At 37.7% G+C, this 17,924-nt stretch overlaps 1 protein-coding gene across 5 annotated transcripts in view; it reads left to right on the top strand.

Annotated features, from left to right (window-relative positions):
* The window catches only part of LOC118268468 (V-type proton ATPase 116 kDa subunit a 1), a 33,076-nt gene extending 15,156 nt beyond the window's left edge, over positions 1 to 17,920 (top strand). For all 5 annotated transcript variants that reach the window (XM_050706294.1, XM_050706292.1, XM_050706290.1 and 2 more), the window contains 14 exons: positions 5,525 to 5,651; positions 6,391 to 6,567; positions 11,271 to 11,483; positions 11,782 to 11,932; positions 12,305 to 12,444; positions 12,843 to 13,079; positions 13,461 to 13,573; positions 14,113 to 14,261; positions 14,588 to 14,724; positions 15,123 to 15,209; positions 15,517 to 15,630; positions 16,035 to 16,161; positions 16,540 to 16,672; positions 16,891 to 17,920. In XM_050706294.1, the coding sequence (XP_050562251.1) occupies positions 5,525 to 5,651; positions 6,391 to 6,567; positions 11,271 to 11,483; positions 11,782 to 11,932; positions 12,305 to 12,444; positions 12,843 to 13,079; positions 13,461 to 13,573; positions 14,113 to 14,261; positions 14,588 to 14,724; positions 15,123 to 15,209; positions 15,517 to 15,630; positions 16,035 to 16,161; positions 16,540 to 16,672; positions 16,891 to 16,990 (2,005 nt within the window). In that variant the 3' untranslated portion in view covers positions 16,991 to 17,920. The remainder of the gene's footprint in view (positions 1 to 5,524; positions 5,652 to 6,390; positions 6,568 to 11,270; positions 11,484 to 11,781; positions 11,933 to 12,304; positions 12,445 to 12,842; positions 13,080 to 13,460; positions 13,574 to 14,112; positions 14,262 to 14,587; positions 14,725 to 15,122; positions 15,210 to 15,516; positions 15,631 to 16,034; positions 16,162 to 16,539; positions 16,673 to 16,890) is intronic.
* Positions 17,921 to 17,924: the final 4 nt, after the last annotated feature.

The following is a 17,924-nucleotide window of genomic DNA, read 5'->3' as shown; positions in this document are numbered from 1 at the left end:
CATTTCCTAAGAGACGCTCATTCGTTCTCATAATGAATTATGGATACATCCATTTGTATATTATAATAGAAGGATTAAGGACACTTCACTGTAAGATGAGTGCCTAAGAATGAGATTACTCCGTCTGTATTATATCTACAGCCCAATAATATTGTGTAAGGACGCCATCAGCCTGGTCTATTGGCTAAAGCACCTTGACAACCTATTACACACCTGGCTAAGATTGAATATAACCCTCAATTACGGTAAAGTGTATGTAAATAACATTAAATCACAATGGAGGCGGGCACAGGCCTCGTTAGTTTACTATCGACCTATTTTATGGTCAATTTGAATAACACGAGTTTATATGTACCCTCTATTTCAGTGTTATTGCGGAGATATTGATATAAGATTATTAAGTTAAAACATAGTTTTAAGATTTATTTGACAAGAGATGCATTTGAAATTGGTTGCTGCGAAGTTTTTACCGTCAACGTTTTTGTATCTATGTGTACTTTGATATGTGTGTTTTACTCGAATATTTTTGTGTATTTTCGTGTCACCAAGTGTAGACGGAGACTTTCAAGCTTTTAGTTTTTGTATGAAGTCACGAGACTCTAATAAAATGTTGTCCGTTTCAACTGGCAGGTACATCGAAACATTCCGCGGTACAGACAGACTCCAGAACTATAAATTACATACGTTTGCGTATACAGACGGACAGACGTTTGGTATTCCGCCAAGGTGACGGGCGCCACTATCTCTTACATCACTTGTACCTACGCTACGTGAAAACACTCGACGAATCAAATAGCACCTTGACACTTTGCGTTAAAATTGTAATTACAGTGGCTTGCCATTCTGGCTACTGGGTTGCTGACACGGAACTCCAAATCTGTCTTGATAAAAATTTACAACAGTTGTAAATTGTATGTCTTACGTGGCATCTCCATGTTTTTGATTAATTATACTTTCTGGAACTCTTCAAACTGCTGTAATTGGGTTTTCGTAAAATATTATTGAGATTTTAAAATATTCCTGATGATGATCTTCAAGGAAATAAGCGCATTCTTCAATATTTAATAACGTGGTTGGAGATTCCAGTATTTACATGTATTACTAGTTTATAGCACGTGATGATGAATAGGTACAAGTGCTAATTATACATTCAAATGTGAACCTTATTGATGACAGTCATTTCCTTAGAAGACGACGTAATCTTTCCATACAAAATATCGTAAATTCCATTATAATATAGACCTAGGTCATTCTCAAATAGTGTACCTAATTAGCACTTAAGTTCGTGATACATATGTATCAAAGTTAGTAGGTAGGTATGTACGTTAGTTGCCAACACAATCACACAATAAATACTTAGTCATCTCGGGTTTTTTATCAGCAAATGTACCCAAATATTAGAATAATTATAATCAGTATTTAGATTTCCATGTAAAAAATATAAATGACAGCATTTATGTATAATATTTGAGGGCACCAGAGTATAAGTCATATAGCTGTTGAAATAACATAATCATTATAGTCGTTTTGTCCCGTAGTCCCACTCCCTACGAATCAAGACCAGAAAACTATGCCGGGAAATATCGAGTTACTCTCACAAGAAATTCAATTTTATCACAAAATAATACAGTTCAAAATCTAACTGATAGATGTACCTAATCCAATAACCAGAAACTATCTTCATCAGACAGTACAACACGGTTCCAGTCACTGCAAATAGCGATCGTAATGCCAAATGACGTCATAGTCTGGGTCTGGGGAATTTCTGACAAATGGTTTAACCGCAGTTTGCTGTACGTAGGAATACAACAAACCTTTCCTCCAAGGGTAGTTGACCCCAGATCACAAAATGAAGGAAATAAAGTACTAAATAACTTTATTAAGAAGGACATATTGTTAGAATTGAATGGCAATTCTCACGACTGACATAGAGAACCGTACAATTCCTAATGACTGATAATTTCTCAAGTGACAATGGACAATGGAATTAGATGTTCCCGGATTTCTGTCTATCATTTGTTTTGTCTTTATGTAATGTTCAACAAAATACCGTGAATCTTTCATTCTATTCATCTTTGCTATTTGCAGATGTTATATTATACTTTGATGGTCGTCTCCACTATGCCTATGGCAATACGGGCTTATGATATGACGATCAAACCCTGACCTAAACTGTTTCATGTGCAATATTTCACCGTCATAATGCATTTTATCTCAAAGTAAATGTGTGTCTAAATTTAGTTGGCACTTAGTTGCTAAGTAATGTATCCGTTTTTATTCATAAATGTAAATCTTGATGAACTGTTTCTTCGTGTTTTCCTGGTAAAGCAATAAAATCGTACATCATGGCTCACAAGCCAGCCATAACGTTATACGGAACGGCCATGCTCTAATCACGAACAACAAATACAAGACTAATCTTTTATTTACACCCATATAACAATAGGTTTCAATGTAGTCTGTCTCTTATACACCGAATTACACATCCAATTATAGACATTACATATCTTTTCGAAACAATTTGTTAAATAATTGTACAAACAAACTCGTAAAAACAGCGGTAAAAACCGAATTCAAGGTGGATTAGTGTTTTTGAATGACAAAACTAGCGTGATGCTGACTGTTGATAATTATAATTATCTAAATACGTATGGATTAGTCAATTTCAACGAAATAATGTTACATAGTTTCCAATGACACAAAAGTAAAGGAGAAATCCCCAGACACGGATATGATTCAAAACATTCAGTCTTTTCAGTAGCATTTGACCTTATGGGGGAATTAAGGAAGCTTAAATAAAACGATTTAATAAATAAATAAAATAGTCTAATTCTGAATGTACTGAGTATTAATATATCCAAATATGATTGCCGACCGAAATCCTCATCATTTAACTTTGTCAAAGAATGCTTTACACACAGTTACCGTCACACTTTATCAGATGATGTATTGTTTGAAGATACGATACCCATTATGGTTCTATTATCGTATGTATTCGCAATGGAAAAATGATGACATATATGAGATCTGTATCTTATCTTCGAAATGTGTGTAATAGCACAACTGTACTGCATGATACGTCAAGTGTTTCTCACGGAGAGAAATCTGCATTGGTTCCATTTTCAGCAATGCTTGTATTTGGATCTTTGGAAGTTGGTCCTTTCACTACTTTGATAGCCCTATATTCAGCTATTGTAAATCCTATAGGGAATTTGAAATACTCCTCTTGAGTTACTTTTGCGTCAAAAAACAATCTAACCTCTGCTCTGCTATTAGGTTCTATCTTACAATGACTACTATTATGTTCAACTTTGATATCATCAACATTGCCCTGTCTATCAGCTTCTTGTCTCGTGGCAATGTGGTCTTTACTCTTTATTTAGTCCTTAAACAAATGCAGAAGCAAGTTAACATTGTCGTAAATGACGCATTTCTATGCAAAGTACAATCAAGTTTATTATACTGATATATTTTAATCATATCACAGTTATGAGGGCTATGGAAATAGAACGAAAACGTTGATGAAGATAATGGTTTATTAATATAGGATGTGTAGTTGTGTAACGAATTATGAGTTCTTTGTACGGGCTATATTTAAAATGGTCATCTACGTGTAGACAGTGCTAGGCGTCTGCGTTAAAAATAGTCTTGAAGGCAAAGTATGGACGTAGATGAGATAATATACCTAATACATGATTACGTAAGGTCGTAGATGTGTTCCTTTGGGAAACCCCTCCATAAACAGACATTATAATGAGCTTTTATTTCATTTATATTGTGATAATTATGTTAGTTTTGACACTTTATCTTATAAAATTGTTGTTGTTTTTAACTAAATTCAGAAGCATTAGCATATAAATTATAGATTTTTTAACTAAATTGTACTGGTTGCTTGCACATCCGTGAGTCTCTTGGGGCTAGTAGAATACCAGCGCAAGGCCCTGTCTCGCACATGCTGAACTATTCCCGATTTCACCGCAGACTTGGGACATACGTTTTATACAATACATCATTATTTCTATCAAATCTTTTCATAAACTGTACTTACATGTCATTTGTTTTGATTTTCTTTCTTTCTACCTTAGAAGATAATTATAACTATAGATTCTTTATACAGTAGATTCTATTTTGGTCTACCATCTCTACCGCTTTCGTAACGCACCCAAACTGGTGACGTCACTGAACAAAGTTCGTTTACATTCCTTATTTAATTCAATTTTAAGGCTAATCGATCTGTGTTCCAATTCCCAAAAGGCTTTGGGTGAGGATCCAAAGATATACTCGAAGTTGTTGAAACATATCAGAATGTAGGAACGTTTGACCATTTCAACTTATTTATGGCTGAATCCTAAAACACGTAAAACGAATTTCGTTTCGGTCTTACATTAGCAACAAAAGACACGTGTGACCAATTTCAACTTGCATCTCGTGATTTGTTTTACACTTGAAATTATTTTTGAACGTTTCTCGTTAGCTGTTACATCAACGTCTCCTGCTCGTGCAGTTTGTAAATAAATATAAATGTTACGTGAAAAGAATGTTTCACGTTGCTCCACGTCATGCAAGGCGAAGTCCGAGGCTATACCTATACACAAGCAAATCAACGTACTCTCATTTGTCAAATAGATTTATGACTTTATTACAAAACGGTAAAGTTGAAAATCTTTTAATGACAGACGGATGAGTGTATTTTCATATGCTAGCGTATGTACTTATTATTTATGTATATGATGTACTTCCTCGTCACACTCGTCTAGCCGGACATCGTCTTCACGACGAGACTTTTTATACTTTTTTTTGTACGTTTTCTGTTCCAATATTATCACTAATCCAACCAAATGTTATTTACAGACTGCGTTTGTTTAATGTCTACCTATATTTGTAGAATAGTGCGGCCCTTCAAAATTCATCAAAATTTCACCACTCTGTGGTCTATTGTATATTTTGGCGTAATTTTCCTTAGATCATTACCATTGTATTCACGATCTGATGACGAGAGAATTTCTTCTACGCTAACGTTGTTGTAATGTTCGTTTATTTCTCAAATTGTGAAAGTAGTTTAATTTAATGAACGGCAATTACTTCCAGATGTTTTGTTTTATTTGTATAAGCATTACTATTTATTTACTTTTCAGTTAAATCTCTCAGACATTGGAGTAAATAAGACTGATTAATTTCCTGGAAAACTATTTTATACAAATTGCGTCACTTTGCAGATTTGATAAAGAAAATATCAGCCATTGGAGGTTTCTGTCGTATGTTGACGTTATCTCCATACATTCATGTTTCTTCTGCGAACTTCTCTCGTCACAGTTGTGAGATATCCTTTACTTAATCTGAGGTCGATAGTTGCTTGTGAAATATGGACCGAAGATCTTAGACTGATGGTTCAATATTTCATATCCGCATCAGTAGTTGTGGCCCCGCAGCAGAATTAGTGCTTTGGGTGTTTGCGAAGTAACGTGTAAAGCGCTTTAGCTGCTGCGTGATTGTTGGACTATTGCTAATTCTGATTTTTGTATAGTTTCGTGGCTGGAGTGATCCTTCGTGAGCGCATTCCTGCTTTTGAGCGCATGTTATGGCGCGCCTGCAGAGGCAATGTGTTCCTCCGCCAGGCAGAGATCGACACACCCTTGGAAGACCCCTCGTCTGTAAGTATTTAATCTTGTGCAATGTTTGTAACCAGTTTTGACCGGTATGGTATTCAATTTTATGGCATTTCCCTGCAGTAATGTTAATAGTTTTCCTTATCTGTGATAGGTTCTGACTTTCTTGTTATCTACGAAGATGACGCGAGTTATTACATTTTGACAGTTTAAAGATAATTTGTATTTAAACAGAATGCTTCCTCATTCAGCTCCGTCCTCGAACTTGTCTGACAGAACAATTAATAAATGAAATTGATTTACAATGGAACGACAGCGCTTATCGATTGTAATAAGTATGTTTCCGCAATTGGAGAGGCGTTTAAGCAATTTATTCGATATGCCTACTGTAGGATTTAATTAAAAACATTATACGTGATTGTTTGATATACAATTGATCATTATTATGTAACGTAATGCACTTCAACAATCTTTATTTTCCTTGTATGCAAACATGGTTATGCATTCTTCAAAATACCAAAACAATGTCTCAATGATCGGTATTTGGTTTACACAAATAGTAAATACTATAACATTTTTCCTTTTCTTAGATGTATTTTCTTTCTGTCTTAGAATAAGATCCAAATACCTTGTTACAACTTCTATTGCAGAACCAAACTGACGTCTATTCCTTATTGCAAACAACCATTCTTGAGGACCCAGAATCAAATAATAAGGCTATTAAAATAAGACGGTTAAAACACAACTATCATAAATGCCACTCAATAATATCGTACTTTTTCAGTCGGACCAGGTGTACAAGTCGGTGTTCATCATCTTCTTCCAAGGAGACCAGCTGAAGACCCGTGTGAAGAAGATCTGCGAAGGTTTCCGTGCGACCCTGTACCCTTGCCCCGAGGCACCCGCTGACAGACGGGAGATGGCCATGGGAGTTATGACCAGGATCGAGGATTTGAACACGGTGAGCACTATTCAGTAATACATGCATAGCCTTTTTTAAATTTCATCTCAGGAAGGTGTAACAAAAGAAAGAACTGGTTCTTTTTTCTAACTTCTTCTAAAAATTTGCTATCGGTAGTAGTGATACCAGTAGGCATTGATGACGTCAAGCGACAATTTATTATCATCGTACCTACTTGTACTGTGTTCCTATGTGATAGTTAGTGCGTGGGTTAAGAAGGATATACCAAGATTGCACTTTAATTAATTGCAGTAGATATGAGGTAACTGTGAATGAGACGAATGCAGCAACAGTACCTAGTAACACGTAATATTGTTGCATTTAATGAAAGCGGTAAAAGGAGCTGAGTTTCTGTAGGTACAGGGGCGACTCTGTTGCCATACGATGGACACAAAATGTATTGAACAATTCTTTCACTTTCCTTATTGTATGTAATAGTTAAAACCTGACTGTCTGTTCTATTGTTTGAGTTGCTCTGTTTCTGTTATCTAATGACGACACCGAAACAGTGGCGTAGCGTGAGTGTCGGCCGCCCGGGGCGGAAGACAATTTTGCCGCCCCCTTATTTAGGTATTTTAATTTAATGTATACTACACATTACATACATTCATAATAGAGAACTTTTCGGCGAGAACAGTCATGAATCAAAGCACTCCCCGTGGTATAGGCGATATAATGTACAACGAAGCTACATCTCTACGGATTGCCAAAGTGTCAAGTCGGTTTTAAATTTCCTGCCACTCAACAATCCGATTCGCACGCCGCTGAACGCGGTCCAGAGGATGAACCTGGTACTGGGGTATGCCCACAGATGAGACTAGTATTCCATGTGGAGCCAAACCTGCGCCTTATATAGAAGCAGGCGATGGCCTGGAATGAAATACTGCCTTGTTCTGTTGAGCACACCAAGCTTTTTCGAGGATAATTTAGCCTTATCCTCTAGATGGCCACGGATATGGACGTCGCTCGAAATGTTGATGCCAAGTATCCCAATTCTAATACCGGGCTAAACACGCCGACCTGTGTCTTAGTAGGGTTAAACTGGAACAAATTAAGTTCACCCCAATCTGAGATTCTCCGCAAAGAAGTCTCGATTTCAGACACAAGTCTGTTTCGGTTCTCGATGACGTTTTCCCGAGAAATGTTAGCGCGGCCGGTATAATAGGCATCACCTGTACTGTCATCCGCATAACAATGAATGCTGCAGATTTGCAACATATCATTGATATGGAGGAGGAACAAGGTAGGTGATAGCATGCAGCCTTGAGGGACACCTGCGTTTACAGACAGAGAGTCGGAGCATTCCCCGTCGACAACGACCTTAATGCTTCTGCAAGGAAGCAGTAGACCCATTCGCACAATTTCTCGGGAAGACCATAGGAAGAAAGCTTCGAAAGAAGCGCTTTATGCCAAACCCGGTCGAAGGCTTTCGCCACGTCCAAGCTAACTACCAACGCTTCCCCCTTAGATTCGAGCGTCTGTGCCCAACGGTGTGTCAGGTAAACCAGAAGATCCCCAGCCCATCGACCTTTACGAAAACCGTATTGCTGGTCACTGAGTAGCTGGTGATCCTCTAGGTACCGCAAGAGCGGGCAGTTAATAATGGATTCCATTATTTTCGAGAAGAGGGAAGTTATGGCTATCGGTCTGTAGTTGGGCGGATTTGTTCTATCGCCTTTTTAGGGTTCCGTAGCCAAATGGCAAAAAACGGAACCCTTATAGATTCGTCATGTCTGTCTGTCTGTCTGTCTGTCTGTCCGTCCGTCCGTCCGTCCGTCCATATGTCACAGCCATTTATTTCCGAAACTGTTGGGCCTACATAGTTGAAACTTTGAAGGTTGATGTATTTTGGTAACCGCTATTCGAATTTTGAATAAAAATTAATAAATTTAAAAATTAAAGGGGGGCACTCCATACATGGAACTGATTCAAAAAAAATTTTTTTTCAGCTAACATATCCATAATGGGTGTCTATGGATAGGTCTTTAAAAAAGACATTAAGGTTCTTAAAACCATTTTTCGTCAAAATTAACCGTTTGAGAGTTAGACGCTTTTAAAGTGGAAAAATGAGTGTCCCCCCTCCCTCTAACTTTTAAGATAAGAGAAGTAGAAAACAAAAATAAATATATGCTGTAGATTTCAATAGAAACTAACAACGAAAATTGGTTTGAACCAGATATCATTATTAGTTTTTAAGAAATAAAACATTTTCAAAAACCGCAAATATAACTTTGTCGTTCATACAAACACTATGTAAAACCAAGTTATTTTACAACTTTTATATTATGTCATCTATTTGCTGTTACGGAATCCTTCATGGGCGAGTCCGACTCGCACTTTGCCGGTTTTTGTTTAGGGATCGGATGGACCAAGGCCGTCTTCCATGATTTCGGGACTGCGCCTAAAGAGTAAGCTCATTTTATTCGGTCCAAATTTGTACAGTCGACTCTATTTAAAGGTTCCCTCTCGGGGCAGGACCACTCGTTAAAGGTTCCATCCACACTATCACTACTTTCTCCGATCTCTAGTTGCAAAAAAAATATAAAATGGTTGAAATATTTACAAAATATTTTTATTATATATTGTTTAAAATTTGCCGCCCCTAAAAAGTGCCGCCCGGGGCGGGCCGCCCCTGCCGCCCCCACTACGCTACGCCACTGCACCGAAAGCTATTTATAGAAAGTAGTATTGATCGGAATTATTGTGATTAATGCCAGTGGGAACTTACATGTTTGTGTCTATGTCTGCCAATATAACAGACTATTGAATAATATTAGTTATCTATTAGTTTTTGACTGTATCAGTAATAATTATGTGGGAATAGGCTCATCCCCTTTTCATCTTTTCGTCTTTCACCTAAAAGACTGGCTTCTGACAGCGGCTTCGCCTGCATTCCCGTAGGATTAAAAACAATATATAATTATCCTATCACCCAAGTCTAATTTAATAAATTTCATCAAAATCCGTTTAGTAGTTTCAACGTAATTAACGCACAAACATTCACATTTATAATATTAGTGTGGCGAGAATATCTCTAATCTCTATGTGCATGTGCACCTCTGCCTACCCCTTCAGGGATTACAAGATGCTATAGTATATGACGAAGGAGAAATCTACGTGGTGTTTTGAAAAAGTGTGACGTCATCATTGCTGACGTCACAGTTGTTGTTCCCACGATGGTCACCCATTTTGGGGCTTAGAAAAACTTCACGAGTACTGTAAACTTAGTTTATTCAACTCCCAGAGAGGTCCGTACTGTACGGCGATCGGAGCGCAACTGCCTCGATTGCCTACAGTGCGGGCGTATTTATAGGACTCGGCGCACGAGCACGTGCTTACAAGTTTTAGGTTAAGTATTGAAATTACAATGATAACGTTAATTTTACATCGTATTAAACTTAAAATAATCAACTGATGATTAATAAACTGATTTTTAGGACAATCAAGTGAATTAACCAAACTTATTCTACTTTCTCTGGATAATTGATGTGGTTGCGCCGACATACATATTATATACTTATTACATCTACAAATTCCAAAAGTAATTTTATCGTCCTGTGACTACAAAAATATTCCCTTATAAATACTTATTTCTTAGTTATAGTTAGTAGTATGTATGTTACGCAGTGACGTCCAATTTCGGTATCGTAGGTACTAAAACATAATATGTCGATGTCCGCTATCATATCATAGAATGTTTGGAGGTCACCAAACCGGTGCCGCGGTGCCGCGTGTCATTACCTACGTGTTTTTGTTACACTTTGTAATATTAATTACATACATATTTGAAGTGATGATTGAATCAGAATGAGGATTTCTGCGATCCTCTAGTCAATATAACACAATCACGTCCAAGTGGTTCAAGGGACCGGTGTGAAATTTGGAACAGGGAACAGTAGATTATGCTATGGAATAACACATTAGTTTCGGCCGAAACCGAAACATGTATAAAATTACTTAGAAAACTGAAATTTGGTACATTTTATCGATCATTGCATTAATTATTAATTAGGACATAAAATGGCAACACAGTAATTTTCTTGTAATGATTTATTATTTAATATAATATAGAAAAATATTAATAATATTTTTATTATTTTTTTTCAAATAAAGTTGTCACAGCAAAATGTTTATTAGTTATGAATAATCAAATTACGGCGCACGACAATTCCCGAACATGGCTGCCAGCGGCCGCCAAAGCGTTGCTGCGAGAAACGACGTTAGGCGAGCGTGCACGACAACTTCCGAAATCAGTTTCGGTTTCGGCAAAAATTTAGAAACTTGATTTTTGGCCGAAACTCGGCTGAAACCGAAACCGAAACCGAAGTTTCGGTCGGACACTACTTTTATCTCACGGGACTGCGGGCGAAGCCGGTAGCAGAAGTTACTACATACATACAGGTCAAACAGAGAACCTCCTTCTTGGTACTTGCTGGAATAGGAACCTACCTGGATAAGTATCCAGCCTAAGAACTTCACATAAGTACCTAGCAACTATTTTTCTCTTCGTTATCACACTCGATCCTTCGCGTGTTGCCGCTGACAGAAGCTAGTACACAGTTACATACATACAGGTCAAACAGAGAACCTCCTTCTTTTTTGAAGTCGGTTAATATACAGTCTTATCCAGCCTAACAACTTCAAATAAGTACCATAGCAACTATATTTTTCTCGTCTTCTAATTTCGTCTCTTCCTTCATCAGGTACTAGGTCAGACCCAAGACCACCGTCACCGGGTGCTGGTGGCAGCTGCGAAGAACATCAAGAACTGGTTCGTGAAGGTTCGCAAGATCAAGGCCATCTACCACACGCTGAACCTGTTCAACTTGGATGTCACCCAGAAATGTCTCATCGCTGAGTGCTGGGTGCCCGCTCTTGATCTGGAAACTATTCAGCTGGCTCTCAGGAGGGGAACGGTGAGTTTAAAGTTTTAGGGTCCATATTTACTCTAGATATTGCTTAATAGTATCTATCGTAATTATGGTGTATGAAATTAGAGTCAAATTACGATTTACCCATGTAGGTACATATTCAAGGAGTTTGCTTGATTAGTTTAAATTTTGGCGAAGTTCACCGTAGTGGTCATCGCGTATGCGGCTCATTATTATGAGCCCCTGTCGTGGCTTGAAACTAATCGAGCATCTTCCTCAAATATCTACAGAGTAAACCGTAATTCCTAATTAATAATTACTATTAATATATTGGTTTATACAGGAGCGCAGTGGTAGCTCGGTGCCTCCGATCCTGAACCGCATGGAGACGTTAGAGGACCCGCCGACGTACAACCGCACCAACAAGTTCACGTCGGCCTTCCAGAACCTCATCTACGCGTACGGTGTCGCCACCTACCGGGAGGTCAATCCTGGTACGAAGCTTTACAAATACTAACTTTCAGTCGAAGTACTTAAATTGTAATTAATCCATATACGGAAAAAAATAATTAATAAGTGAAGGTGTGTCAGAGGTTCGTTCTAAAACATAGATTGGAATGGAAAAGAAAATCCATTGTTTTTGACCACACCTTTACTTAAACCACCCTTATCAAAGATTCATCATCATCATCAGCCTGTTCTCGTCCACTGCTAGACAAAGGCCTATCCAATTGCACAACACTTATGTATCAAAGATTCATCATTCATCATTGGAGAATATATTAAAATCTGTTAAGTAGTTTTTGAGTAAATCGCCAAAAGCAGACATTTTTATAAGGCCTTAACAATATTTCCCCTATAACCAGCCCCGTACACCATCATCACGTTCCCGTTCCTGTTCGCCGTGATGTTCGGAGACCTCGGCCACGGCGCGCTGATGGCCATCTTCGGGTTCTGGATGTGTTACAAGGAGAAACCATTGCAAGCCAAGAAGATTGACAGCGAGGTAATGTATACAGTTGATACAAATAGGTATTTGTAGCAATCCATGTTGTATTTTAATAAAGAATGACAAAATTTAAAGTACCTTTAACCAACGAGCATGCATGAAAAGACTGATGACTGTTGATGAAGCGAAAGAGGTATGTAAGATTCGTAGCAATTGTTTGATCAATTCTCGTCGGTTTTTGTTATAAAAGATAGTAAATAGTTTTTGTTATTATTTTTAATACCACTTCACTTCACTACTCTTGAAGTTGTTCAATTTGATAGTGGATTGAGAATTTCTGTATTGACTTGTCAATATAATTTTTATTCCAAGTGTCTAGTAAGTCACTACAAGTATCAGTCGAAATTGCACCCTATTTCAAAACGAATAAAATTTAAAATCCGTCCTCTTTACAGATCTGGAACATATTCTTCGGTGGTCGCTACATCATATTGCTGATGGGTCTGTTCTCGATGTACACTGGTCTCATCTACAACGACATCTTCTCCAAGAGTCTGAATATCTTCGGCTCCTCTTGGAGGAACAACTACAACCAGTCCACCCTGGAGAGCAACAAGCTACTGCAACTCAACCCTGATTCAGAAGATTATATCCAAACTCCTTATCCGTTCGGTATCGATCCTGTTTGGCAGGTCAGTTTTATTTATATTCAGTTATTTATTTCACATAGCTATCTAATGCGATAGAGTAGGCATTTCATTTTGACGGTAATGATGCGTAAGTTCCTATTTGTCCAATCAGCATAGGAGTCGCAAAAGCGGGAGTATGAACGGGGTGGTTTTTAGTCAGTAAGAGTCTGACACTCTCTTTCGCCTCACCCAAGGCGGGAGAAGCCATTGGATGAATTTCCCCCTCAAAAACAAAAATAAGTTAATGATTAATCATCAATTACGCCTACATAAATCACACATCACTGGACATAGAACTTCCTACAAAAACTTCCAAACCAACCTTAGTTCATTGTAAAATGTACCTTAATGCTATATTAATTAAAACGTATTTTCGTCTAACAGCTGGCTGAAGCGAACAAGATTATCTTCATGAACGCGTACAAGATGAAGATCTCAATCATCATCGGAGTGTTCCACATGTTGTTCGGTGTCTGCATGTCGCTCTGGAACCATCTGTGAGTATATTAGCACATTAAATGCCATAGGGGGCAAAAGTGACCGGCGGTAGCGAAGGATTTGCCTTCAACAGATATTTGTTGGTAGTCAAAGTATTAATTATATACGACGAAGCACGATAGTTTTACTATGCACTTATGGGACTTCTTCGGGAAAATTATAGATACCTTTTAACTTAAATTATGTTTGATTTAAAAAGTTCTAAAAGGGCTTTGAAAGAATGAAAATCTTTGAAAAATAAGATAATTTGATATTTCCCTCGTTTTGCGGTAAAAAAAGAGATCGAGTTGCTGATTTTTTTTCACGAGAGTAACCTCTTAGCTTAACCTCGTCACTTTAACCTTTATTACTACATTTACCGTTAATAATCTACTAACTTCTTGTTCAGTTTGGAGTTAGTTTGATATAACATCTGTATTAATTATGAATTTTGGACATTCTTACAAAATAAACTATATAGTTTTGTACTCAAAATTGTGTTTCATAAACCATCACATACATGACACAGTCCACATTACTAAGATGTTCGATATTCCAGGTACTTCAAGCGTCGCATCAGCGTGTACGTGGAGTTCATCCCCCAGATCCTGTTCCTGACGCTGCTGTTCTTCTACATGGTGCTGCTCATGTTCATCAAGTGGACCACGTACGGTTCCACCCCACCATTCTACGGCAGTGATGACCCTGGTACGTGTAGCATTTAGCAATCCTCCCCTTTTCTCAATCCCCTACTCCCTAAAAGGCCTCTTGTAACTCCTCTGGTGTACATGGGCGGCACTTATTGCTTACCATCTGGTGATCAGTCTGCTACACTATCCCATAAAAAACCTTGTTCTTAACACGTTGACATCCGAAATTAATAACCGATTTTAAAATGGATGGATTTATAACATGATTTGTATGTAGCACCTCTCATTGATTCAAAAATTTTGGATTACACTTGGTGTTATTAATTTCGATCCTAAGATATTCCGTTCACAGACAAGTTTGTAACAAACATACGTCCTTTGCAGAGATCGTGAAGACGAGTGCATACTGCGCGCCGTCGATCCTGATCACGTTCATCAACATGATGTTGTTCAAGCACGACGCCAACACGCGCCCCGTCTGCGACGACACCATGTACGCCGGACAGATGGGCATACAGAAGGTAACTATCATATGCAAACACAGATTATAGTCACATTACTTTACGCGTGCAATTTTTACCAATGTAATTCTTTAAGAAGTCAAAGCTTAATCATTACTTTATCCATATTCTTCTATTTTCATTAATTTAATAATCTACAGAATTTTAACAGACACTGCACGGTTGGCACTGTGACTGGGCAACCAACTGCTGCGCAATGTGTGAGCGGGTTCGATTCCCGCACGGAGCAACTCTGTGTGATTTAAGAAGTTGTATGTTCACAGGTCTAGGTGTCATGTGCATGTGAACTTGTATGTTTGTAAACGCATCCACGGCAGAGGAGAAAATCCTGATGTGGGGCAACGTTTTATATAAAAACCTACAGAAAATAGTCAACTAACAATACATGAATGTTTCAGTTCTTCGTGATCCTGGCTCTGATGTGTGTGCCGGTGATGTTGTTCGGCAAGCCTTACTTCATCATGAAGGAGCAGAAGCAGAGGGCTGTGAGTATACCACTACTAACTATATTTATATCAGAACATCTTTTAATTTCCAATAATTATTCAGTATTTTCTGTGATTATCACCCAAAGATATGTTTCTTAGTTCTATGATACTTAATTAAAGTTGTGATTTATTTTAATGCTGCTTTAATGGATAGCTGGCGGTAAGCATTACTTATAATCAATTACAATACAATGTGATAAAATTATATTTAATAAAGTAGAAATTAGTATTGATCACTATCTTATGATCACAACAGTCGCTATACTAGTTTAATTGTCAATTAACAAAAGCAATATATGTACAGCGTCAGGGCCACCAGCCAGTAGAGGGCGCGGCCGAGAACGGCAACGCGGGCGGAGCCGCCGCGCCAGCTGCGCATCATCACGACGAGGACATTACTGAAGTCTTCATCCACCAGGTAACTTATCTTCTTTATATACAGACTATCCATGTATATTCTATTCAATAGGTACCTAAACAAGAAATTTAAAATGTACAAAAGTGGCCAAAGTCGGGTTTTCTTTCCTGACGCTATATCGGAAATCGGTTCATGCGTTCGAACGCATGAACCGATTTCCACGGTTTTACATTGGTTGGAAAGGTCTTTGGCTCCGTGAGGTTTATAGCAAGAAAATTCAGGAAAAATTCAAGAATATTCCTATATTAATAAAATAATTGACATTTACATCAGTCGGTTGGATCGCGACCGGTGTCTGAACCGTATACTATTGATTGTTATCAGGGATGATGTTTTTTGTGTGTGTAATGCAACACAGTTGAGATTCCTATGTCCCGATAAATAACCCTACATAATACCGGCAGGGTATCCACACGATCGAGTACGTGCTGGGCAGCGTGTCCCACACGGCGTCGTACCTGCGGCTGTGGGCACTGTCGCTGGCACACGCACAGCTCGCCGAGGTCGCATGGAACATGTTGCTCAGGAAAGGTAAACTATACTCTTCGATATTTTGTCTTGTTCACATTTTAACTGGATCATCAGCTGTTGTGTTACGTGTCGTGAGTGTAAAGTAATACTAATCTGCAGGCTATCAATCGAACGTGGTTATTGAATCTATAGAATAGCAAATAATCGTTTCAGTAGCTTAAAATTCCTAAAACGTGACAAGCTAACCCACGATGGTAATTAATGAAACTCAGTATGAAGTTGAAGTAAATCGACGAGTACCGTTTAATAAAAACAATTATTTCGAAGAGAACCCCGAAGCATGGCAGAATTTTTTGCCGACCTCAAAAAGAGGTTCTCTATTCATCGCGTATATTTTTGTCAAGTTTGGAGCTAACATGTGTATATTTGTTTCCCCAGGTCTGATGTCGACGGACTTCCAGGGCGGCATCTTCCTGTACATAGTGTTCGCGGGCTGGGCCGCCATCTCCGTGTCCATCCTCGTCCTCATGGAGGGGCTCTCCGCCTTCTTACACACCCTGCGTCTGCACTGGTCTGTGTCTTTTATCTTTATTTTAAAGAATATATTATCCTATAATAGAATTTTTCCTAAAATACTACATTTACTAAGTTTCATCTTATAATAAAAATACTATCAGTCTGTTTTCATCATAGAAACTTTGAACTCAATATTCTTCTTGGTATTCTGATAGTTCCAAGAAACTAAACCATAGTTGATATGTTATTAATAAAACCTATTTCTTTCTACAGGGTGGAGTTCCAGAGTAAGTTCTACCAGGGTGAGGGTTACCTCTTCCAGCCGTTCTCCTTCGAGGTGATCCTCGACTCGGCGGGACAGACGGAAGAATAAACACGACCAACGCATAACATACATTAAAATATACTACTTCATCATAAACATTACAAAATTGCCCAAAAATGATTATTCAATACAATATAAAAGACAGATTAATGAAAAATATGAAATAAAATGTCCAAGGAAGTATGTGGAAGTGATGAAAGGGTATATTCTAATGTAATGTGAAGTAATTATGTACCCGGCGTACTGTTTGTAGTAATGTTATCGTCACAGTGTATACAGCTGTGACTAGGCAGCTTATACTCTATAATGTTACTCCCTGTTCAATGTTTCGAGTTAAATTCAATGTTATGCTAATCAAATTTAATGTTGGTGTCTATAATCACGATATATTATATCTTACGCTTTCGTCGTATTTCGGAAATTACTTAATCGTATACAAGTAAGGTAAAACGTTATGAGATTCCCCAAAAACTTTATTTACTACAACACCAAGGGTACAGATTACAAATAAAATCATTTTCTTTTGTATTTTCCTAATTAATAAATATTTTTTTATTTAATCCAATTTTTTGTAAGTAATAAAGTGTGAACGGCCACTCTGTGTAACCCAGTATACATTCAATTGTACTTAAATATCGTTCGTAGAATCCGTACTCCGTGTAATTTGATTGATATCTGCAGTGTTGATAGATTGCAATTTTAATTTAATAATTTTTAAATAAATTACTTATTATAAAGAGTTTTTTATTCAAAATGTAAGTATAATTATTTATTTATTATGAATTTGTCTACATAAGGATATCTCGCAGTATTCCAGTCTCCGTATGTAACTGTGTAATTGTATAATGATATTGTGTCAGACGCTCTCTGTATTGTAGCTGATTGTCATTCCAATCTATCGATGTTATCAACTTAGTTCGCTGAGTGTCGCGTAGCATAGTTTTATGGTGATGATTAAAGGTTTTTAGTAGCATTAAACTAT

Source organism: Spodoptera frugiperda, chromosome 29 (assembly GCF_023101765.2).
Source record: "Spodoptera frugiperda isolate SF20-4 chromosome 29, AGI-APGP_CSIRO_Sfru_2.0, whole genome shotgun sequence".
NCBI lineage: Eukaryota > Metazoa > Arthropoda > Insecta > Lepidoptera > Noctuidae > Spodoptera > Spodoptera frugiperda.
The sequence above is the reverse complement of the archived record's forward strand: the minus strand, read 5'-3'. Positions and strand labels throughout refer to the sequence as shown.